Here is a 25,197-nt window from a genome sequence, read left to right on the forward strand (position 1 = left end):
GGATGGATAAAAGCACCTACGAGCTCATTGAGATTAAATGCCGTACAACGTTGCTAGGTTACTACAAAGCGAGGCATAACCTTGTAGCACGGTTTGAGATGGCACTCAAATTGTTACACTTATAAATGACCTTGACCATTTATTCCAAGAGTAGTATAATTCAATGGACTCACTCATTGAACTCAGAACTCTGGAATGGCCAATGTCATTTGCGAGTCGGCAAATGGTCGGCGACATCCGGTCGGCGTCATGTTGAGTTAGCGTGTGAATTTTATGTTTTGGGGTTTCAAGTCCAATGGACTCTTATCACGCTTCCACTCAGGGCGCAACCTTATTTAGTCATGTGACTTAAAACTAGATCGTTACTTTGCGTACTCAATCGTGGAACTTAGCTAAAACTTAGCTAAAAGCGAGGCGATCGTTACTGGTAATTCTGTGAATGTGCATAGAAAAAGTTGTACTGGTTAGTAAAAAATACTTAGTAACAAATATTGTAAAAAATAGGAACCGTTTGAAGCTATTGAAAAGTCTGTTTGTAAATATCCTTCAGGAAAAACTAATAATCAACCAACTCCGACATAAGAAACTGCTAGCATTGTTTTTAAAATAAGAATTTTGCCAACTTTCATACATACATACATTTCAAGGATGCGATTTCGGCAGTAAAATACATGTATAATAAACCAATACTTTAGCACAATAATAGGCCATTTTAACTGTGTAGTATGTGGTGATAATAAGAAAGTGTCATGTGGGATTAAGGTTGAATTATGTTTTACACAATTAATCCGAATCCACACATACTGTACATCAGTGTTGATTTTGCTTTGTTGTCTCGTTCTATTTTGACTATGTTTAGTTTGTGCACGTTTGCTTAGGGTGTGTGGACTAATTTGATTATTGCTGGTTCAGGCACTAATGGAGGCGCTAAGCTATTATAAGCAATAACAGTAAAAATACTGCATTATTCTATAAGTCTAATGATTAAAATGCACAACTAACAAGTTTTAAAAACCATAATATTAATGACAAAAGGTTAAAATTAGCCAATGAATGTTACACTTTTTCTCGAATGGTCGTCCATGTTCGTTTACTCAGTCCTGAATGGCTGCGGGCCTCAACAGTCAAACGAGAGTCCTGACAGCCCATAAATAGAGAGGATCAGAAGTTGAAACAGAAGGAACTTTGGGGGTGAAGGGGAAGAGGCTTCAGCAGATGATTGAAAAAGAGGCTTTACAGACAGAGACAGAAAAGGCTCTGCAGACAGAGTGGACAGAGGCTCTGCAGACAGAGTGGACAGAGGCTCTGCAGACGGAAAGGAAAGAGGCTCTGCAGACGGAGGGGAAAGATGGTCTGTAGACGGAGGGGAAAGGGGCTCTGCAGATAAAAAAAAAAGGCTCTGCAGATGGAGAGAGAAGAGCTTTGCAGACGGAGAGGAAAGAGGCTCTGCAGACGGAGGGGAAAGATGGTCTGTAGACGGAGGGGAAAGAGGCTCTGCAGATGGAGGGGAAAGAGGCTCTGCGGATGGAGAGAGAAGAGCTTTGCAGCTGGAGAGGAAAGAGGCTTTGCAGACGGGGAGGAAAGAGGCTTTGCAGACGGAGGGGAAAGATGGTCTGTAGACGGAGGGGAAAGAGGCTCTGCAGATGGAGGGAAAAGAGGCTCTGCAGATGGAGAGAGAAGAGCTTTGCAGACGGAAAGGAAAGAGGCTTTGCAGATGGAGGGAAAAGAAGCTCTGCAGACGGAGAGAAAGAGGCTCTGCAGACGGAGGGAAAGAGGCTCTGCAGACGGAGAGGAAAGAGGCTCTGCAGACGGAAGAAAAAGAGGCTCTGCATACGGAGGAGAAAGAGGCTCTGCAGATGGAGAAGAAAGAGGCTCTGTGGACAGAGGGAAAAAGACCCAATCATTGGACCTGTTCTCTTTAATAAATGTCTCTGTTAGCGTGTGCGAAGGTGTTTAGGCGCTCAAGTTGTATTCCTTATGTTGCAGAGGGTTAATATTTGAGTGGACTGGTCTTAAGTAGGTTATTAAAGTGCACTGATGGGAAATGATGACTAAAACTCCAGTTATTTTGGTCGTCTCTGGTAGGGGTCTAATTTATATTGATGGGTTTTTGGCCGGCCAATTGATGTATTTTTTCTCATAGATTACTTTCATTAGAGGTTTCTAATCCACTTGTGGATGGGTATATGATGACTCTTTTACCTTATAGTTCACTGATGTACTAGGTGTGTTTTGTTCGTTGTAATATCCATCGCTTTTTGGCGTCATCAAGCCGTTTGCACATGCGCTCGTTCACGAAAAAACGCCATATTTGTAAAAAACCATCGTTATTTTTTCAATAGTATTTTTTGGTGTTGTTTTGATACTATAATAAAAAATTGCAAAAAAAAGTTTTCAAAAATTCAATGCAAAAGCTTCGTGTTTTAAAAGTCGATAAAAGTCTATAAAATTGACGACAACGATAAAATGACGTCACGAAAAAAATAAAAGGAATGCATATATCTGCCGTGGCTTAGGCGTTGTATCTCTCCGGCATCTGTGTTTGCTAATCTATATATCTATTTCTCAAAGTATGTCTGTATGTCGTATATCTGTCTGCATTCCGGCTATAGCTATTATTAGAATAGCCTAGCTGGGCAACAATGCTGACGCAATGTCATTGCCTACCAGCATTTTAAGCTTACTAACTAGCTTAATAGAGTTTTCCATTGGCAATGTGCCAATGGTCTGCCACTTGCTGGAGAGTTGCCTGCCAGCAAGTGGTAAGCAAATCTCATCAATTATCATTGTTTATAAGCTGATTTTTAATACCCGGGCAACGCCGGGAGGCACATCTAGTATATGTCTACTTAAAGCCTATCTGTGGATCTGTCAGTCTGCATTATGGCTATAGCTATTAAAATCTTGGAATGAAGACTTCGTACCAAAGAAGATTTGATCTCGGACCCTCCTGTTCACCTGTCTGACGCCATACCCATTAAACCACAAAGATTGAGTTTTTCGCTAGCCGATTTATGTCACTATATAGGAGCAAATACCCAACGGCTTTGCATACTGCGCAGAATGATTGCGTAACGTGAGATGAATAGCTCTCATTAGTAAGCTTACTAAAATTTTCCATTGGCAATGTGTCAAGCTAATTGCAAGTGGCAGGCAACTCTCATTACTTCTCATTGTTTATAAGCTGTTTTTAATACCGCGAGCAAGGCCGTGAAACACAGCTAGTATTTATATACAACAAAATAATTTCTTATATGAGTCTGCATGATAAGTGTGGCTTGATGTGCTTGTAGGTTATTTGGCACAAATGTTGTTTACTGCTTCGTTTCCATGGCGTTAAGGTAGAACACTAGATGGATTAATACTACCCTACAGCCATCCTTTGTATGACATGAATAACTGGTGATTTGCAGCCTGTTACTGTAGTTTAATAAACTTTGATCTATCATGAGATGACGGGCTTTTTAGCTGGTATTCAATGAAGATCTTTTTGGGGGTATGCACCACTCCCCTTCAAGGCCTCCAATTGGATGTAGTGGTTGAGGCAATTAGGATATCGGATCTGTTGTTGGTTGTGCTATGCTTCCTTGTAAAAGAAACCCTCCAAGAAATGTTGCGCCACTTAACATAAAAACTTTCATGCTATGACAGGTTGCTATAGGACATAAAGTCTGCTATGGCAGGACATAAAGTCTGCTTTAATATTGATACATAGAAATACTAAGTGGACCAACTATTATATAAAGTGAAAACAATAAATCATTTTCAAGACTTAAAGCATTTATATTTAGCGCTGTAATGTTATCAAGCTATTAAACTATACAAGTTTGCATCAAAGTAATTAATATGATCATTTTGCCCTGATTTAGATTAGTTTGAATCAAGTCAAGCTGATAAATAGCAATTACTGACAACTCATCAATAATGTTGATCTGGTCATCTCGCAATTACCAATAAAGGTCTGTTACAATATGATTATGATTGTTTATATAAAGATTGAAATTATTGTTTCGTATTTTACCAATTTTATATGGCAGAATTTCAATAGCTATCGCTATTATTAGTGTGGACAAATAGATCTATTATTTTGCCTATACTGTATTGAGGTGTTTACTGTATTGAGGTGTTTACTGTATTGAGGTGTTTACTGTATTGAGGTGAATGTTTAAATTTTTAGCTTAAGAGTTGTTAACAGACATTTAACTGATTTAAGTGAGACAATTTTTTTAATTTTTTTGCAAACCAGAAATGTGTAGCCAATAATAGATATCTATGCCCATATGACAGATATTTCTACTTCAAACCATGCAGTTTTATATATCCACAACTTGTGTCTAGACTTTTACTAGGGCTGAAGTGAATCTATCAAACTCAGAATTATAGCGCCTGCTTGAGAGAGAATAATGTGTTAATCTCAAGGCTTATAAGGCATTCGCTTAACTAAGCTGAGGGAGTTAACATCGGCTAAATGGCATATAAACAAGGGAACATTTGAAATGAGGGGAGTTGGTTTCTGTCTGCTAAAAACTAATAAGCTAAGGTCCACCATTGACTGTTGGTATCAGTTGTTTTGAAATAGTCGACCCTGGGTGATTTTCTCTTATTCCTCTAATTTAGCATATTACTTTAACTGATCTCTAACCTAACTTTTGCCATTCACCCGCAAAATATTCTAAGTTTTTTATTAAACTTTTTTTATAATTGTGTGGTAATAATATAAAGATGGCCATTGTTGTTAAAGATTTCATCTGAAATTTTTGAAACCGGACTTCATCACAGATCCATGAAAAAAATGCAGTAGCGGAATCCGCAACCAAGTATGTCTCTATGTATGTATGTCTCTATGTATGTCTCTATGTATGTCTGTATGTCTCTATGTATGTCTCTATGTATGTCTCTATGTATGTCTCTATGTATGTCTCTATGTATGTCTCTATGTATGTCTCTATGTATGTCTCTATGTATGTCTCTATGTATGTCTCTATGTATGTCTCTATGTATGTCTCTATGTATGTCTCTATGTATGTCTCTATGTATGTCTCTATGTATGTCTCTATGTATGTCTCTATGTATGTCTCTATGTATGAATGCTTAAAATGGCCCGAAGAAGACAAGTAGCATACTCATGTCTATAAATTTATTAATTTTAGCTATAAAGCGTACAAAGCAGGAAAGATGGCTACTCGGAGGGCATTGCATTTTGTGTTGAAAATCGGCAACAGAAAACAATCAATTGATTTTTTTAAAGACACTCTTGGAATGAAGGTATGTTTGTTAGCTTATTTTGTTTAAAGTTATACCCTTGTACATTACTATCTTTATCATTTTTTTGCAATGTTATCATTTACACGTATTTATGACTCTTCTTCCTGTCCTTTTTTTCTCTATAGATTCTACGGCATGAAGAGTTTGAAGAAGGATGCAAAGCATCATGTAACGGGTATGTCTTTGTACACACAAGTATATAGAAGTATATACAAGTATGCACAAGTGTATAGTATATGTACAACTATGTCCCAACTATCACTTACATGTATTTCAAGTGTAATATGGTAATTTAGACCTTATGATGGACGCTGGAGCAAGACTATGGTAGGATACGGATCTGAGGATAAGCATTTTGTAGTTGAGCTCACGTATAACTACGGCGTCAGTGGCTACGCCCTTGGCAATGACTTCAGGGTAAGTCTATGAAATACAAGCTGGATAGAACATTCACAGTAACATATCGACTTACGTTCACCTTTACATACTAAGTTTTTGAAAACTTTAAATTTGAGGAAATATTTGTCTTGTCATACTAACTAATTTTCAAAATTCGCAGTTCCAGATTTCTCAATCATCACAGATTTGTAAGTAAAAATAAATAATCCCGTAGAAATTGGAAATACAACATAAGATGGACAATATGCATAACTTGAGTTAATTTAAACTGTATATAGTGTAAGAGAAAGTAAGTTTCTCCATATATTTTTATCATTCACTAGACAGCCAACCCCACGCATAGTTGAACCAACACTTCTATTCACGTGTCTCTCACAAGGTTACTCTAAGGTCAAGTAACAACAATAACTTTTTACTAGTACTTTTAATTTAGCTGCTACATACAATTTGACTTTATATTTAGTTTAAATAATTTTAGATATTGGGTTTTAAAGTTATTTGTAATTTTTGTTTGTTTTTGTCTTTTGAATGAATCCAACATAATACAATTATTCGTATAAGAATATTTGCTCCAACTACAACAGTTTTGACATAAGAACTACAACAGTTTTGACATAAGAAACAAGTATACGAACGAATAAGCTTAAAAAATAAGCTTCACCTGCAAGTTAGGTCTTGGTCTAACAATTGAAAAGTTGTTAGGGCTGTTAACAATTGAAAAATTGTTAGACCAATCCTAACTTGCAGGTCATATTCACAATATTATAATTTAGGTCTGTAATATGCCAAGGTTTGGCAGAACTTATGGTTCTTTTTGCGTATTCCTTTTATTCTTTTGCCTTTACATTTGTTTGTTATCAGTGTTTGTGGTTTGTATTTGTGGTTTGTATGCATTCCTTTTGTAGGGTTTCACTATAAAGTCGAGAGATTTATACACAAAGAATGGCGGCCATTTACAAGCCCCTGATGGCTACTCATTTAATATTGTGAATGAAGATAAGAAAGGTAGGTCTATCCTCCCTGCTAATAAAAAAAGGTAAGTCTGCTTTCCCTGCTAATAAAAAAGGTTGGTCTATCTTCCCTGCTAATAAGAAAGATAGGTCTATCCTTCCTACTAATAAGAAGGGTAGATCTACCCTCCCTGCTAATAAGAAAAGGTAGGTCTACCCTCCCTGCTAATAAGAAAAAGTAGATCTACCCTTCCTGCTAATAAGGAAAGGTAGGTCTACCTTCCCTGCTAATAAGAAAAGGTAGGTCTACCCTCCCTGCTAATAAAAAAAGTAGGTCTACCTTCTCTGCTAGCTGTATGATCTGCAGCTTAATACTGTAAAGGTTTTGTGAGAACTTTCCTTTACTAGTACAAGACTCGGTGCATGAGTTTATACATATATTTTCTGCTTTGTTCATAAGTTGTACAAGAATGCTAAGTAACAGGCAATGAACAGGCCCAGAACAGCTCTGCTCTTCTACACAAATGTTCGAGCTTATATAGCTAGTAAGCTCCGCCTTCGTTCTACTTGGCTGGGCTCGGCTTGGCTCGGTCTTGACTCGGTCTTGACTCGGCATGGCTCTGGCTTGGCTAAACTCTGACCTCATTATTCTGCCTGACTGAGCACAGCCCAGCTCGGCTTAGCTCAGCCCTAGGCTCAGCTCTCAGCGGATCACATTCCACAACACTCTCCCCTCCATTGGTGACCACGGTTTCCAATCTAGACCTTGGGAGAGAGCTTATGGTAGCCACTTGGCAGACCTCCTGTCCTGTCAGGGTTCTGTCCAGGTCCTCGTCATTTGCTTCGGAGACAGCTTCTCCGGGGCAGCTCGTGCTGGCCTCAGCAGTTGCCTCCTCCCACTCCTGATTTTCCTTGGGTGCTGCCACACCTACCAGCTCTGGTGCACCCAGTGCTTTCTCAGCTTCTTTCAAGCTAGTTGTGACCGAAGTCAATAAATCCTGTAGCGAGGTGTTACCTTCTCTGTCCATCTTCTCGAGTGCTCTAACGTCATCCAGAGAAAACAAGTGTTTTAAAGGGAAAGCTTTGGTCGCGTCCGTGAGGACCGTTTTGCTGCCTTCCTGTTCGACCCCCGGACCGTTTTCCGACAATTCCATGGAGTAGCATGCCCCATCTCCGTACCGTTCCGGCTTCCTGGTGGTCCGGGCCGGCCTCGGATTGTGCCGAACCGGAGTTGATTGGATTGCAGGGTTGATAGGATCTGGTGTTGTGGTCTCGTCGGTCTCCACCAAGTTTGCTTCCGGTTCTCCCGAAACTTTTTTTCGTGTAGATGGATTGATTCCCTCGGAACTCGGACGGCATCTTTGGCTTTCTCCTTCCGACCGGATATTCTCCCGGAGTTATCTCCTGCCCTCGTTTTTCTGCAGCCTCTAGCAGCAACGTTTCCTAGCGGAGGGGGGGGGTGGGGGCGGCAGCATTATGGGTACAGGGTCTATTCTGACCTCCTCCTGCCTCCTCCGGCCTGCTGGGTCGAGCTCCTTTCATATTAGGACCTCTCGTTGGCTCCAGGGTGGCGGGGACTTGCCCTAACCTGTATGGGCAAGCATGATAAAGTTTCAGCCTTCCTTCGCTCTTAATGGAAGACTGGCCCTGTCGTTCCACCAGATATGTGTGGTTCCCCAGGCCTTCAGGACCTGGTATGGTCCCACGAACTTTGCCTTTAGCTTGGGATTTTTTCCCCGTCTCCGGCGTTTATTCGTGAGCCATACCCAGTCGCCTGGGGCGAACAGCGGTGGCTCCTCCCGGTCCTCCTGTCTCACCTCTATCTGACTTTGTCGTAGCGCCTCGTGCACCGTCTGCAGCCTCGGCTGCACTTTAAGAGCGTGCTCGTGGGCAGGAAAGAACTCGGTCGGTTGTGAGTGGCTTTCCAGCTGGTCCGGCAAACTCAGCTCCCATCCCAACATCAACATGTTGGCTGTTTCTTCGGTTGCGGAGGGGGGTGCCTCGGTATGCCCTCATCAACTGGGGAAGCAGCAGGTCCCACTCGTTCTATCCTCGGGCCAGGAGTAGTGCCCTCATGGAGTCTTCAAGTCCCTGATTGTTCTGTTCAGCGATTCCGTTGGCCTGTGGGTGATAAGGAGTCGTATGGGTTTCTCCACGTTCTAGAGTTATCACAGTTTGGCCATCAGTTGGCTCTCAAACTGCGCCCCCTGGTCTGTGTGGATCTGCTCGGGTAACCCTAGGTAGCAGAAGACCCGCTCATCCAGTGCGTTTGCGACCACCGAGGCCGTGGCGTCAGGTAGTGCCTGTGCGTTCTGCCATCGGGTGAAGTGGTCGGTGAGGACCAGCACCCACTTGTTCCCCTTAGGTGTGACCGGAAATGGCTCCACCAGGTCCACGGCCACTTTCTGCCAGGGTCCTCCAGCATAGAGCCTTCTTTCCCCTCTGGCCGCCTTTTACTCTCCATGCTTTGCAGCCTAGCACACCTCACAACTCTTGATGAGCCGTCTGACTGTGGCCGTCAGTCTGGGCCAGTACCAAGTCAGCTGGAGGCGGCTTATCGTCTTTCCCACCCCAGAGTGAGCCAGGGCGTGCGTTTGCCACACCATGGTCTTCTGCATGGCCTGGGGAAGGATGGCGCACCATCTGGCGTGGCCCTGCGGGGCCACACGTGCTTCCAGCAGGCCGTCCTGTCGTATGCGCAGAGAGCCTCGCATATGATGCAGGATATCCAGCTCTCTGCTTCTGACTTCCAGGTGTTCTGCTGGCACCTTTTCCCCTGTAGCGATGGCATGATACATGATGGCCACTGGTCCTTGTCCAGTGGCCTGTGTCCTTGCCAGCTCGCTCTTTGGCCCTGTTATCCCTGGTGTGGCCGGTAGCCCCTCGGAGGAACCTCCGGCACCCAGGTTCAATCCCTCCATTGTTGGGGCGAGAGTCCCGTGCAAGTTGCCGGCCGGCCCTCCGAGGTATGCGACGTCGCCCAGGGTCGATCTGCCCTGTTGAGAGCGGGAGTCCCATCCAGGCAACTGGTCGGTACCACTCTGCTAACGGCCCTTGTTCCCTTGCTAACTCCTTCCGTGAGGGGCCCCGTCCATCTGCTCAATGCTCGCGCATTGCCGGCAGTTTTCGCAAATTTGCCTGCTCAACCCATCTGCGTTCTCGTGGCGAGTCCCTGACCGATGCTGCAGGACGTAGCGGAACTCGGCCAGGATCTCTAGCCACTGGGCTACCTGGTTCGAGAGTTCCCTCCTGCTGCATAGCCACCGGAGGGATGCGTGGTCTGTCTGTAGAAGGAACTCCTGGCCATACATACATGGCCGAAAGTGCTTCACTGCCTTTACCACCGCAAGCAGTTTCCGTCGAGTTACGCGGTAATTGCGTTCCGAGGGGGTGAGGGTCTTGCTGTAGTAGGCAATGACTCTCTCGCAGCCCTTCTGTACTTGGGACAGCACGGACCCCACTCCACATCCGCTGGTGTCTGTGTCCAAAATGTACTGCCTCCGGAGATCCGGGTAGCCCAAAGTCGGGGAAGTGCTGATACTATCCTTCAGTGCGTTGAAGGCGATCTGTTCCCCTTCCGTCCATCTCTAGGGCTTTCATTTTGCAGTCAGTCGGTGCAAGGGATGCGCTATAGTGGCGAACTACGGGATATATTGTCGGTAGTAGCCGACCGTCCCGAGGAATCCTTGGAGTTCTTTCACTCCGCGTGGGCTCGGCCATTCTGTGACTGCCTTCACCTTGTTGGGGTCTGTAGAGACTCCGTTCTGGCTTACTATGTGGCCCAGGTAGCGGACCTGAGGTTGCAATAGTTTGCAGTTGGATGGCTTCAACTTCAGTCCGGCCTTGTAGAGTCTCTGGAAGACCTCTTCCAGCCGATGCAGATGCGTGTCGAAGTCTGGGGTGATGACTATATCATCCAGAGATAGTAGCAGCATTCTCCAGTAGAGGCTGTGTAGCACACGTTCCATGAGTCTTTGGAAGGTGGCGGGGCGGATATCAGTCCGAAAGGCAACACCTTCCATTTCCATAATCTGGATCGTGTCGAAAAGGCCGACTTATCCTGCGCCTCTACATCTAGGGGTACCTGCCAGTACCCGCTCACAAGGTCGAGCGTGCTGAAATAGCGGCTGCAGAACAGGGCGTCCAGGCTGTTGTCGATCCTGGGTAGAGGGTAGGCGTCCTGCTCGGTGACGGCATTTAGACGGCGATAGTCGATACAGAAGCGCCACTTCTCATCCTTCTTCTGGACCAACACCACGGGGGAACTCCAAGCTCCTCCGGCTGGCTCGATAAGCCCCCGCTTGAGCAAATCCTGGACCTGCCTTTCGGCCTCGGCCTCCTCCCTTCCGAGTCTGTGGGGGGGGGGGGGGGGTTGCCGAATTGGCCAGGTGCCCTCCTCAAGTGGAATGAAATGTTCCACCTCGCTGGTCCTTCCTACGTCGTCGTCACCCGTACTGAACACGATGGCATATCGATTCAGCAAGGAAGTCAACCTCCCCGTTTGACCTGTCTCCTCACAGTTCGGCCGGGCCGCCTGGAACAATTGCTCAAGGTGAGTCGGCACTCCATTGATTGAAGTCGGACCGGCGTCACACAGTAAGGGATCGTCCTCTTCAACCTGCGGAGTCTCCACTCCCGTGTAAGGGCCGATAGCGGCTCCGGACCGGAAAGTCAATGGCCGATCCGTAGCATTCATGCAGTGGGTGATGACCTGTTCCTTGGGTCCCGGCTGATTCAGGCTACTTGCTGCCGGAGGTCCGTCGGGAAATCCTTCGATCAGTTCCATTGGGCAGTAATTTCGCATGGTGATGCGACAGTGTATTGCCATCTCTGTCCGGGCGGGAACCACTACCCCCCTTATCACCTGTACCTTGCTCTGTAGCAGCCGCCCATTTCGATTCGTGCAGACTCGCCGTCTGCCATCCACTCGGACTACCGGTTGCTCAAATTCGAGAGAGCACTGATGGGCCATGAAGAATGGCATTCCGAGTATGGCATCCTCGCTCAAACGGCTAACCACAAAGACTTCCTCTGTCTTTACATCCCTCAGGCGGATGGCCAGACAGATTATCCTGTAGAAGGAGAGCTGTGTTCCGTCAGCCAATAGTCCATGGCTGTCACTCTTTTCGAGTTGGTCCCGCACGGCTCCTAACAATCGGCCAAAGACCTGCTTATTGATCAGGTTTGTGGTGCATCCTGTGTCTAAAAGAAAATGGATAGGCCGCTCCTCCACTCTTCCTGGGAGGAAATAGCTGGTGAAGTGAGGTCGGCTGAGGGCTTGTGCCCTAGTGGTGTCTTCCAAGACATCTTCCGGGAGGCCTGGGAGCCTTCCTTTCTGCGGTGTGGTGGGGTCGGTCCCTCGGGCCGTCCCACGTCCGGGGTAGACCTGCGGCTCCCGTGATTGCCATCCCCAAGGCAGAGAAGGGGTCGGCCCTGCCACCTTCAAGGCAGGCTTCCAACCATCCGATCCAGTGGGGTGGTTCTCACTTTTTGGGGTGGAGGGGAGTTGAGGTCACCCTCCTTCGTTTTGGGCTACGTCCCTGCCGTTCGCACGGAGGGGCGTAGGCGGTATCCGGGACAGTGAGAATGTCCAGATTGGCCTCATTCAAAGACTGGTAGTAGTTTCGAAAGGTAGTACTGGTACAGGTAAAGGGTAAAGGTAGTACTGGTTTCGACTGGTAGTAAAAATTTCTTCGGCCTAGTCCTTGCTGGTTGAGACCAACCGTCGGCTGTCACTGAATTCCGTGTAGTCCTATTGCGTTTCTGGGGTTGTTTGGCCTTGGTACAGCCAGTAGTCGGAGCTACTGCTGTGGCCGTTCTTCGTTTCCCGAAGCCAGTTTGGTCTAGCGAGGGCAATTCTTCCGTACGTGCCCTGGTTGCCCACATCCTCAGCAAAGGATAGCTGGCTGGCTCCTCCTCTCAGTTGGAGTGAGAACCTGCTCCTGGAGCTGTTCCACCTTGTCTGTGAGAGAGTTTGGACCAGCCGAGCTGGTCGTCCTATAACATCGGTTTCGGCCGAGTTCACCTGGTCGGAGGTTCCTCCCCTCAGGGTTCGTACCGAAGATCTGGTAGATTTACACTCGCCTCCTTGGGTCTGGAGGTAGTCGTTCCCGGCCCGTACAGCGTCAGCCAGCGTGGGCGTATGTACGGCCAACAGATGTTGCTGCAGGGCAGGGTCCCTTAGTGAGCTGCAGAAGGTCTCCATAGCCATACTATTTCGGTGTCGATTTGGCAGGTCCTCGTACACATTGCGTATCAACCTCTCGACCTCCATAGCATGCTCCAGAAGTGTTGTTTTTTCCTCTCGCCTAAGGGCGTTGAGCTGGCTTAGCGCCTGCCTAGTGGATAGCCCGAATCTTGCCCGGAGGGCATTGAAAATGGCCTCCTGATCCTCGACCCATTTGCAGTCCTCAGCCTGTTCGCCCAGTGCTTCCCGGAGGTGCAATAGGGTTGCTCCTTCCATCCACTGGTTGGCATCGGCTACCTCAGTGAAGCGAGCAATGAAGTACTCCACATCTCCCTTTTCGGTGTACTGGGGAGTCCTAAAATGTGGTGCCAGTTCCTGAGCCCTCGGCACCAGTGGTACCCGTTCTAGTGCCTCGACTAGTTGGTCGGGTCGCGGGTCAGCACTTCGTGCTCTCTTATTGGCCATGTCTGGCTTTCAGTAGGTTTCTGCTCTCTTCTCAAAGCAGTGCCTCTACTGTGTCCATGGCTGTCGGCTCCTTTCCGGGTTTCTTCCTGTAGGATATTCTTCCGGTAAGAGCTCGCTGCCTCCTCAGGCAAGTCCTGTCAGAGCCTTTAGTGGGTTTCTGCTCCCGGAGCAGTGCATCTACTGGGTCCGATACCGCAGGGCTTTCTACAGCTCTCTCTGGGTCTCTTCCCGTAGGAAGCTCTTTCAGTCGGAGCACACTGCCTCCTCAGGTAATTCCTTTTGGAGCCTTTAGTAGGTTTCTGCTCTTGGAGCAGTGCATCTACTGGGTCTGATACCGCAGGGCTTTCCACAGCTCTCTCTGGGTTTCTTCCTGAAGTCAGGAAGTTCTTCCAGTAGGAGCAGTGTAGCCGTTTTTCAGGCAGCCCAGTTCATCCAGAGTCCAGTAATTCTCCCAGTGTCCAGTAATCCTGATGCAAGTCCTGTGGTGGAGTTCTTGGGATCGTCAGCGATCCCACTGCTGCCACCAGTATAAAGGTTTTGTGCGACCTTCACTTTCCTCCATTAGTACAAGACTCGGTGCATGAGTTTATACATATATTTTCTGCTTCGTTCATAAGTTGTGCAAGAACGCTCAAGTAACAGGCAATGAACAGGCCCAAAACAGCTCTGCTCTTCTACACAAATGTTCGAGCTTGTATAGCTAGTAAGCTCCGCCTCCGTTCTACTTGGCTGGACCAGGCACGGCTCGGTCTTGACTCGGCTCGGTCTTGACTCGGCACGGCTTTGGCTTGGCTTTGGCTTGGCTAAACTCTCACCTCGTTATTCTGCCTGACTGAGCACAGCCCGGCTCGTCTTAGCTCAGCCCTAGGCTCAGCTCTCAGTGGATCACATTCCACAACAATACATGGCGGCATCTCGGAGCTACAGTTATTTTAATCACAGACAGATATTATGGACTATACATTTCAGCAGATATTATGCACTATACATTTCAGCAGATATCATGGGCTATTCAGATACCAAACTGCATACAATATCGCTTGTTGCACGCACATATACCACATATATAAACATTATGTGTTTCACACAGACCTTCTAAATTATTTGTTCACTGGTGACATTGTCAGCTCCCCGATGGTATGTCTAGTTTTAATGCTTTTGATGTAGTATACAGAATGAGATAGTATGTCGTTTTGTATTACAGATGATCCTGTGTCTCACGTCACTCTCTCTGTCTCAAACATATCTAAATCATATGGTATGTACAAGTAATGTAAAGCTTTATTTGCCTTACTTTGTATGACTTCCTATAGATGCATCAGTTCTCGTGGACTTGTCTGATTTGCCAATGCACTCATGTTTGACTCATTTTTGGTATACTACATGTCACTGCGTATAATGCTTGCTATCTCTAACTCCCAGTCTGTAGTTCGCGGTCAGGGGTGTTTCACATATGGTTAACATACCAGAAATTATTTGTCTCAGTCTACATGTACACATATACTGTAGAGTACTAGGTAGGTATTTGTCTCAGTCTACATGTACACTTATACTGTAGAGCACTAGGTAGGTATTTGTCTCAGTCTACATGTACACATATACTGTAGAGTACTGGGTAGGTATTTGTCTCAGTCTACATGTACACATATACTGTAGAGTGCTAGGTAGGTATTTGTCTCAGTCTACATGTACATATATACTGTAGAGTACTAGGTAGGTATTTGTCTCAGTCTACATGTACACATATACTGTAGATTACTGGGTAGGTATTTGTCTCAGTCTACATGTACACATATACTGTAGATTACTGGGTAGGTATTTGTCTCAGTCTACATGTACATATATACTGTAGAGTACTAGGTAGGTATTTGTCTCAGTCTACATGTACACATATCCTGTAGAGCACTAGGTAGCTATTTGTCTCAGTCTACATGTACACATATACTGTAGAGTACTGGGTAGGTATTTGTCTCAGTCTACATGTACACATATACTGTAGAGTACTGGTTAGGTATTTGTCTCAGTCTACATGTACACATATACTGTAGATTACTGGGTAGGTATTTGTCTCAGTCTACATGTACACATATACTGTAGATTACTGGGTAGGTATTTGTCTCAGTCTACATGTACACATATACTGTAGAGTACTAGGTAGGTATTTGTCTCAGTCTACATGTACACATATACTGTAGAGTACTGGGTAGGTATTTGCCTCAGTCTACATGTACACATATACTGTAGAGTACTAGGTAGGTATTTGTCTCAGTCTCTATGTACACATATACTGTAGAGTACTGGGTAGGTATTTGTCTCAGTCTACATGTACACATATACTGTAGAGTACTGGGTTGGCTTGTTGGGAATGACCTGCTACGAGAGAACATCAGATCGACTTCTGCTCGGCTATTCAGATGATCAGGTGCAGCATTGCTATGTGTTATGTTTCTGCACAGAAGCAATTAAATAGAGTATTAAATTAGAGAAATGGTTTATTGCACACTCCAGAGACAACTGATTTGATAACAGAAAACCCAAGTATTTATATGTTTGGTCATAGGAAAGCTTTGTAAAAAGCTACAAGCATTATTAATAGCTATAATGAGACAGTACTATAATATATTAGCTTGTATAAAGCTTTAGCTAAAAAGCATAATGTTTGTTGGCAAAGTACCAATAATACTTGGCACTTGCATGACACCTCCTCACTAAGCTAAAGGTTCTTTCTGGTTCTCTTAGACCTTCGGGGTTTGTCTCTGCTATACTCATCTCCATCAGGTAGACGAGGGTTGCGTGGTCTTCTTCTAGACGGAGGTTGCTCTGTTACAGTTGTAGGGGCTGGTAGTTGCAGTTTTGTCTCCTCTGTTATATCAGGTTTATCTCCAGGGTCTTGATCTTCTTCTGTTGAGTATCTTGGTCTGAGTTGTTCAACATGTCTTCTCCAAGTAGGTCCCTTTGGTACCACTTTGACATTGAGACTACGAGTTCCATATATCTTAGTAACAATGGCTGGAACCCATCTAGGTTGTCTGTTGCGTCTAGGTCCATGATACAAGGCATAGCATGGTGCTCCAAGATTGTAGCTGTGTATCTTGCTAACTGTCTTTTCTGCCGATCGGTTGACTTCTCTGGATTGATGAAACTGTGCTATGTGTGCGGGTGATGGCAATAGGGTGTCAATCTTGCATCTCATCTGTCTTCCATTCAGCAGCTGACTGGGAGAGTATCCTGTAGGAAGTGGTGTCCTTCTATAGTGCATCAGGAACTGTTGTAGTGCAGATTTAGGTGAGAGTGACGATTTCTTCATGGCTTGTTTGAAGGATTGTACTAGTCTTTCAGCTGCGCCATTTGTAGCTGGATGGTAGGGTGCTCCAGTGAGGTGAACAATGCTTCTCTCTTGACACCACTGCTGAAACTCTCCTGAGGTGAAGCTGGTAGCATTGTCAGTGACTATGGTGTGAGGGTATCCAAAGTGTGCGAATATCTCCTCTAAGATGTCTGTGGTAGCTCTGGTAGAAGTAGATGACATCCTGTGTATGCATGGATACTTTGAGTAGGCATCTATCATCACTAGCCATTGGCTGCCCATGAAGTTCACTGCATGATCTAAGTGAAGACGACTCCATGGCTTCTCAGGTAGCATCCAGGGATGTATAGGATACTTCTGTGGAAGCTTCTGGTGTTCAGCACAGGCAGTGCACTGTCGGCTTGTCTCCTCTATATCAGAGTCAATGCGAGGCCAATAGACAGCAGTTCGAGCTAGCTTCTTCATTCTTTCCATTCCAAAGTGTCCAAGGTGAAGGATCTTTAATACTTCCTGTTGTAACTTGACAGGAATGACTACTCTGTTGCCATATAGAAGACAACCTTCAGTGATAGAAAGTGAATCTGAGATCTTGTGGAAGAGTGACAGCTGAGTCTCCTTCATCTCTTTGTTACCAGGCCATCCTTCTGCTGTGTAGCGCATTACTGTGGCTAGTGTTGGGTCTTTCTTTGTCTCCTTTGCTAGAACATTGTAGTCTGTAGAGTTGAGCTGTTGTCCAATAGTGTGAATAGTGCATACGGTATCAACATCATCCTCATCTTCTCTTGCATCAAACTCTTTATCAGGTCCAACTGGCAGTCTTGAGAGGACATCTGCATTTTGATGATGCTGGGTAGATCTGTATTCTATGGTGTAGTCATACTGATTTAGTACCAGTGCCCATCTTGCTAGTCTGTTGGCTGCTAGAGCTGGAACTCCTTTGGTAGGTCCTAGAAGTGTGAGAAGAGGTCTGTGGTCAGTTACCAAGATAAACCGTCGACCATACAGGTACTGGTGATACTTCTTTAGAGCAAATATGATTGAGAGAGCTTCTTTTTGTATTTGTCCATATTTCCTCTGTGTGCTGGTCAGTGTTTTTGAAACATTGGCTATTGGTCTCTCACTTCCATCAGGATAACGATGAAATAGTACAGCTCCCAGTCCAGTTTCTGAAGCATCACATGAGATTCCAATGTCAAGATCTGGGTTGAAGTGTGCTAAGACACTATCAGTTGATAGCATATCTTTCAGTTTGTTGAAGCTCTTTTCTTGTTCAGTGCCCCACTTCCAGGTCTCTCCTTTGCGTGTCAGTTTGTGCAATGGTCCTGTGAGTTGTGACAGATTGGGTATGAACTTGCTGTAGAATTGTGTAGCTCCTAAGAAAGATCTTAGCTGAGTTAAGTCTGTTGGGACTGGCATCTGTTGTACTGCATCTGCCTTCTTTCCTTTAGTAATTCCCTTTGAAGTGAGTTTGTGTCCCAGATACTCTACTGTAGGTTGAGCAAAACAGCACTTGTCTTTTCTACATCTGAGCCCTCTTTCTTCTAATCTTTGAAGAAGTCGACGTAAGTTTTGTAGATGGCTCTCTGCATTGGCTCCACTCACTAGTATATCATCTAGGTATACTGCTACTCCTGGGAGGTCTTGTGTCAGTTGCTCCATGATTTCTTGAAAATACCCTGGTGCTGAGCTTATGCCAAAGGGCAACCTCTTCTGTAGTAGTACTCCTCGGTGTGTTGATAGTGCTAGTCGTCGTTGACTTTCTGGTGCCAACAATATTTGATTGTAGGCATCTGCTAAATCAATCTTTGTGTAGCAATAGCCTCCACCTAGTTTTCTGATTAGATCTTCTGGTAGTGGGATAGGTTTCCTATGTGTTTCTAGCTGATTATTGATAGTCTTGGAGTAGTCTCCACATACTCTGATCTTCCCTGCAGCTTGACCTGTTGTAGATTTGCGTACAGGTACAACTGGTGTTCCATACTGGTTGAATTGAGTTGGTTCCCATATGCCTTTAGCTACACCTGCTTCGTATGCTTGGTTGAGCTCTTCTGTCAAGGCAATAGGAACTGGTCTGGGTCGGCAGAAGACTGGCTTTGTTGAAGGTTTGAAGGTTATCTCTAGTTCAAAGTTCTTGAGACATCCTAGCTCGTCTTTGAATATTTCTGGAAATTCTTTGCACATCTCCTTACACTTGATTTGTAACCTCCCATCTGGCTGGTTCTCTGTGATTGTTGATACAAGGTTCTGTTGTAGCTTGTCATCAATAGAGATGCCTAGTTGCTGTATAGCAGTTCTTCCTAGTAGGTTGAGATCTTGTACAGCACTAATCACAAATGGTAGTCTGACTTCTTTCTGTGCATCCAATTGGGCAGTTAGCTCACATCTGCCAAGCGTCTCTATGAGATGTCCTGAGGCTGATTTGTAGTTAACTGTAGTAGGTTTTAGGTTTGGCTTTCCTAGCTTTTCCCATATTGATTTACAGATGAAGTTGTCACATGCTCCAGTGTCCAGTTCAAGTGTGAAGTTGTCTCCCTCCAGTTTGATGTTTTCAGCAAGTTTCACCATCTTGGTTGATGTGCATTCTATCATCTTTACTGGTTTTTCTGCTGCAGATGATTTCTTTTTCTTGCATGCTCTTTCTATGTGACCTTGTTTAGAACAAAAGTTGCAGGTGGCTGCTTTGAATCTGCAGTCATCCGCTGTATGGTTAGTTCGGTCACATCTGTAGCATAGCTTTCCTTCCTTCTGCTTGTCAGGTGTAGAGTTGTTTTTCTGGATTGGTTTGTATCTTGATTTCTGTTGAGCAACCTTGTTGACTTTAGACGAGTTTCCATAAACTGTCTCTTTGGCAACTTTAGCTGCTTCTTCTGTTTCCTGTGCTACCTGTATAGCTTTGTTGAAGTTGAGTTCATTGTCCTTGACCTTGAAGAGAGATTTGAGAACTGCTTCATTGTTTACAGAGCAGATAAATCTTGTTCTGAGAGCCTCATCTAATGGATCTGTAATGTCTATGAAGGCACATGTAGTTGCATCTTGACGAATTCTGGCAGCTAACTCTTGAATAGTTTCTCCAGGTTTCCTCTGCATGTCACTCCAATACTTGTAACGCTCTCTAACAATGAAGCGCTTAGGGTCATACTGGTCTTTGAGAAATTCCAGTATTTCATCCATGTTGAGGTCGTTGATCTGCTTGGGTGTTGAAAGCTGAGCTGCCATATTACTAAGCTGCTTGTAGAGTGTAGGCTGTTGGTTGGTGAGAAAAGTGCCAGCAATCTTGTCTTGATGAATAGAATTTGCTGCAATGAATGTGTTGAATCTGTCTATGTAATCTGTTAGTAGCTCTGCTGTTGGGTCAAAACCTGGGAAGGCTGGAACAGCGGTTGCAGCTGTTTCTTGTTTCCGTTGTAGGTTTTGTAGTAGTAGCTCCATCAGTTTCTTATTCTCCTCCATTCTTTCATCTTGCTGACGTCTGTATTCCTCTTGTTGCTGCTTGAACTCCTCATGCTGCTGTTGTCTATGCTCTTCTTGCTGCTTTCTCTGCTCCTCTTGCTGCTGTCTCTGGTCCTCCTGCTGCTTCTGCATTAGCTTGATCAGGTCTGCTACTTCTGCCATTGTAGTGGTGCAATTTTGAACAGTTACTCTTGTAATAAACTAGAACTCTTTGTATCGATTTTATCAATGATAAAATCTGAACAAAACTCTTTGTAACTGTTCAAAAGAGAAATCCTTGTTGCCAATTAGCTTCTGTTATGTTTCTGCACAGAAGCAATTAAATAGAGTATTAAATTAGAGAAATGGTTTATTGCACACTCCAGAGACAACTGATTTGATAACAGAAAACCCAAGTATTTATATGTTTGGTCATAGGAAAGCTTTGTAAAAAGCTACAAGCATTATTAATAGCTATAATGAGACAGTACTATAATATATTAGCTTGTATAAAGCTTTAGCTAAAAAGCATAATGTTTGTTGGCAAAGTACCAATAATACTTGGCACTTGCATGACACTATGATTATCACAACTCTCTCTACCTTTTTACTTGGAATCTAATGCTATTCCTGGTAGATTTCATTGTGCAATTGTTAGTTGGTTTTGTATAACTGTTATTAATGATAAGATAACATTTCATTTGAATACATGTAGGTGTCTATGTAACTGCCTGAATAAGTTGTCTATATACAGTAACTACGTATGCATACAATACAACTGGAGTGTGCTTGTGATGAAGTTTCCATAAAGTCATTGTTATTTGAATGTACAACTCACTAACTTTTATTGATGCGAGGTGTTGCTTGAAAACATTGAACTCGTTATAACAAGTGGTAAATGTCTCGAACGTATTCCTCATGAGGTTTTTGTGAATATATAGCCTTGTGTAAAGTTTGTCAACCCTACAAGTATTTGTATGTACGTGTATGTATCTGTGCACTTTCTACATTCATGTATTCATGATATATTATTACCTCTTACAGGCTCATCTTGAATTGATAGAGACTAAGGACAATGTTGATCATGCCAAAGCATTTGGAAGGATTGCTTTTGCTTGTCCTCGTGAACAGGTAGGCAAATACTGGCTTTCTCTGTTAAGTAAACACTGCAGCCTCTCTCGGTTCATATAGCTATCTATATACTAGAAATTCCCCTGTCATACAGCCCACGACCAAAGTGATATTGGAAAAAAGAAAGAGTACTGTTGGTTGAGAAATGCAATATTAGCGGTCAAATGGCACTGCAGTGCAATAGGATAACTGCCATGGTAACTGTAATGCACTGGGTGTGGGTGTTATTATATACAACAAACAGCAATAATGAATGGAAAAGATTATATGTTTATATCTCTCCCCTGCAATAGAAGAAATGCAATATTAGAAGTAAAATGCACTGATATTATTAGAATAACCAATATTATTAATATAGTAATACAGTAATAATAGAAAACCAATGCACAATTTTGTTTACATTTCAAAGCGTCATAGCTAACAATATCAAGAAGTTGTGATATTTATATAGATTTCTAGAAAATCTATTTAACAAAACTATTTAGAAAAAATAATAACAGTAACACATTGCCCATCATCGATGTTGTTAGTGTGACTATAACACTTCAATAGTCATCCAAACTTATAATTAAATATTGTAATAATCTCATCATCATTTCCTTTACTTTCACTGCTTTGGACATCAGTTAGAATACCAAAGTACTCAAGTTTCCAAAATGTCAGTTACTTTGAAATCGGGAAAAAAGAAACGATTTCAGTACTCCTACGTTAATTACAGAAACCTTCGGCAATTCGCCAATGCTATAGACTGGTGAAATGTGCACGTTATTCTTTCGTGAAATGGGCACGACTTAATGGTTCTATTCTCTGTCGCTCGGCGTTTCAATTGCCGGTCTTAATTTTGATAAAAGTAAGGCTTAGCAAGTTTTAATAACGATTTTCGGCCAAGTTAATCTGTCTATTTGTGTATAATCCGTTCAGATGGGTAAGTTTTAAGAATATGACGATACTTTTCAAAGACTTGGTAATATGTTTAAATAGGTTTATATGCGTTTTGTATCGTTATTATACTTAAACGACTCCACAGAAAAATGGTTAAATTTGTTGATAAGATTTCGATACAAGGGTTTGCGACGTTGTTGATGAATAATTTTCGTGAGTTGCGTGCACATGCATTTATCATTGAAACTCTCAAACACTCGCTCCGCTCGTTTGGTCGTGGGATTAATCTCCAAGTTTGTCATCCGTGTGTATGTCCCTTGATACGTTCTGCTTTCGCTATTAAAATTTTGGACTTAAAAGCTCACGTTCCACTGGATTTGAACCCGTGAAGAACACGACCGAAGGTTAGTAATCCATTTGTCTAACCAAGAGTCTACGAAGGCTCTTACGATTCATCGCTCTTATCATATACTGTATACACCCTTTTTTCGATTGCACACGCTAAATGACGTATTAATTGAAACTTTATCAACTCTATGAAACGCAATGCTTTTTTTTGTGAAGCTCTAATTCGGGTTTTTTGAAAGGTTCAATTGCTAATTCGCGGTCAAAGGTTTTTCAGGCAGTCAATTGCATTATCTCGAGTAGAAATAGCCTCTACATTATCTTTCCATTCAGTCAGCCAAAGTACCAGACAAAGATAGTCTGATAGCTCATTTTTACATTTCTTCCAGCATCGAGAGGTACCAGTATCGAGAGGTACCAGTATCGAGAGGTACCAGTATCGAGAGGTACCAGTATCGAGAGGTACCAGTATCGAGAGGTACCAGTATCGAGAGGTACCAGTATCGAGAGGTACCAGTATCGAGAGGTACCAGTATCGAGAGGTACCAGTATCGAGAGGTACCAGTATCGAGAGGTACCAGTATCGAGAGGTACCAGTATCGAGAGGTACCAGTATCGAGAGGCACCAGTATCGAGAGGTACCAGTATCGAGAGGTACCAGTATCGAGAGGTACCAGTATCGAGAGGTACCAGCATCGAGAGGTACCAGCATCGAGAGGTACCAGCATCGAGAGGTACCAGCATCGAGAGGTACCAGCATCGAGAGGTACCAGCATCGAGAGGTACCAGTATCGAGAGGTAACAGTATCGAGAGGTACCAGCATCGAGAGGTACCAGCATCGAGAGGTACCAGCATCGAGAGGTACCAGCATCGAGAGGTACCATCATCGAGAGGTACCAGTATCGTCGTATTCAAAGTTTTGATGGGTAGCTTCTGCTGAAACTGTAATCTTTTTTATACACACACTACTTCTATGCATGAAGTGTTATTATTAATTCAACTTATTCAGGATTTTTTTTAGTTCGTATTAGTTATATCATTACCAAATCATCTTTTATTGTAATTGTAGCAAAACAGACTTAATTTAGCTATTACTTACTAATTATTTCACATTTACATCTAAACACTTCTATAGTTGTTTTACCCTATTTTGTTCATTAAGTTATTTGACCTGCACAAAACATTTTCCTCATGGTATAAAGTTTGTAAGTTACAATTGTTTGACAAAGTTTGAAACCTATACAGTTGTTTTACTTTTCTCCTAATTTATTTTAACTGCACAAAACACTTTTCTCATGATATGAAGTTTAAAAGGTAGAATGGTAACTGTTGTTATATTTTAGATAAAAATAAATTTTTTGTGCAAAAACTTTTATTACCTGAGTAACGTCGGGCGTTTACTCTGGGCGTTGTATATAAATCTCAAAGTTTGTCTGTATGTATATGTGTATGTGTGTAGTTTGGTATGTCCAGTTATAGCTATTAAAATCTCACATGCTGGATTTTAACTCTTGAAGATTGCAACCGCAGGTTTGTAATCCAATTGTTTAACCAGGAGTCTACGGAGGCTCTTATAATTCATAGCTATTATTATATACTGTGTAGACCCTTTTCCGACTTCACGCGCTAAATGACGTATTAATTTAAACTCTATGGACTCTATTAACTCTATAACACACAATGTTTTTTCATTCTCGCTGTACTAAGGCTAATTTGTTTTCCACAAAATGGTATCAACAATAAATTCTTTTGAAATTAAAATTTGGCGATTGTATCTCAGTTCAGCGTCATCCGTTACGGTAGAAACGGGCTCGCAAACAGATGAGTGATTAAAATTTTTGGTTAAAGCTCACTAAAATGCATACCAAAACTTCCTTCAAGTACGTTTTTAGTTAGCTTAATTCATTTAAGTTAGATTCAGCGTTTATGTTACACGTCTGTCTTGAAGGTAAGAACTCTGCACGTAGTAAATTGTAATGTCACATTTTCTTGCTGACCATAACAGCAAAATGCACTAAAGTTATTGTAAGTAACTATAGTTACCATATTGTTTTGTTACTGTTTTTTAATGATGATGATTTTAATGAATTTTACCAGGCAGTGAATGCAGATAATTACTATGAGTTGCCATACCACTCTATACGATATTTTCGCCTTATGACGCCAGCATGGAAATAAACTAAAATCATATAATCGTATACCAAGTTACAGTTCAGTTTTAGTTGTTTGAAAAAGTTTGAAAACCTTTACAGTTGTTTTCTTTGTTCTCTTAATTCATTTGAATTGCACAAAAACACTTTTTCCATGACATGAAGTTTAAACGTTAGAATGGTAAATGTTGTATATGTTATATAAAAATAAATTTTCTGTCCAAAAACTTTACGTAGTATAGCTATATGCTCATAAATATTGCTGTATGTCCATATATATTGCTCTATGTTCATTTATATACCCTAGGACACTTATATTTCGCTAGTATTTAGTTTCGTGAGTAGCACACAGAGTAAAATTTCGCTGCAACTTAATTTCGCGGCTCTGATGAGTGCGAAAATATAGTGATGTGAAAATAAATGCAGTGGAACAAACAAATTAGATTCCTCAGGTCCAGTTCGCTAGTAAGAAAATTTTTATTAATTTGGGACTAGTTTGTATTTGTAAACCGCAGGTATAAGTGTGTGGGCGAGATCAATAATTCAATTTGATCGCTTGCTGCCATTTGTTTCTTGGACTATCAATGACGTCTCGGTCCTTTCCGTTGTGACTGATATGGTACCAATATTAGATCTCAAGTATTTATAGCACGCGATGGCCATGGCACGTTTTGAGTTTACTTGTA

The 25,197-nt window shown here is 43.1% G+C and overlaps 1 protein-coding gene across 1 annotated transcript in view; it reads left to right on the plus strand.

The window, feature by feature from the left end:
• Positions 1-384: 384 nt before the first annotated feature.
• LOC137385747 (glyoxalase domain-containing protein 4-like) overlaps positions 385-25,197 on the plus strand; it is a 38,901-nt gene continuing 14,088 nt past the window's right edge. Inside the window, exons 1-8 of the mRNA XM_068072287.1 lie at positions 385-463; positions 5,151-5,265; positions 5,391-5,440; positions 5,562-5,682; positions 6,570-6,669; positions 14,471-14,524; positions 15,609-15,688; positions 21,047-21,133. Coding sequence (XP_067928388.1) covers positions 5,176-5,265; positions 5,391-5,440; positions 5,562-5,682; positions 6,570-6,669; positions 14,471-14,524; positions 15,609-15,688; positions 21,047-21,133 — 582 coding nt within the window. The 5' untranslated portion in view covers positions 385-463; positions 5,151-5,175. The remainder of the gene's footprint in view (positions 464-5,150; positions 5,266-5,390; positions 5,441-5,561; positions 5,683-6,569; positions 6,670-14,470; positions 14,525-15,608; positions 15,689-21,046; positions 21,134-25,197) is intronic.

This window comes from Watersipora subatra, chromosome 1 (assembly GCF_963576615.1).
Source record: "Watersipora subatra chromosome 1, tzWatSuba1.1, whole genome shotgun sequence".
NCBI lineage: Eukaryota > Metazoa > Bryozoa > Gymnolaemata > Cheilostomatida > Watersiporidae > Watersipora > Watersipora subatra.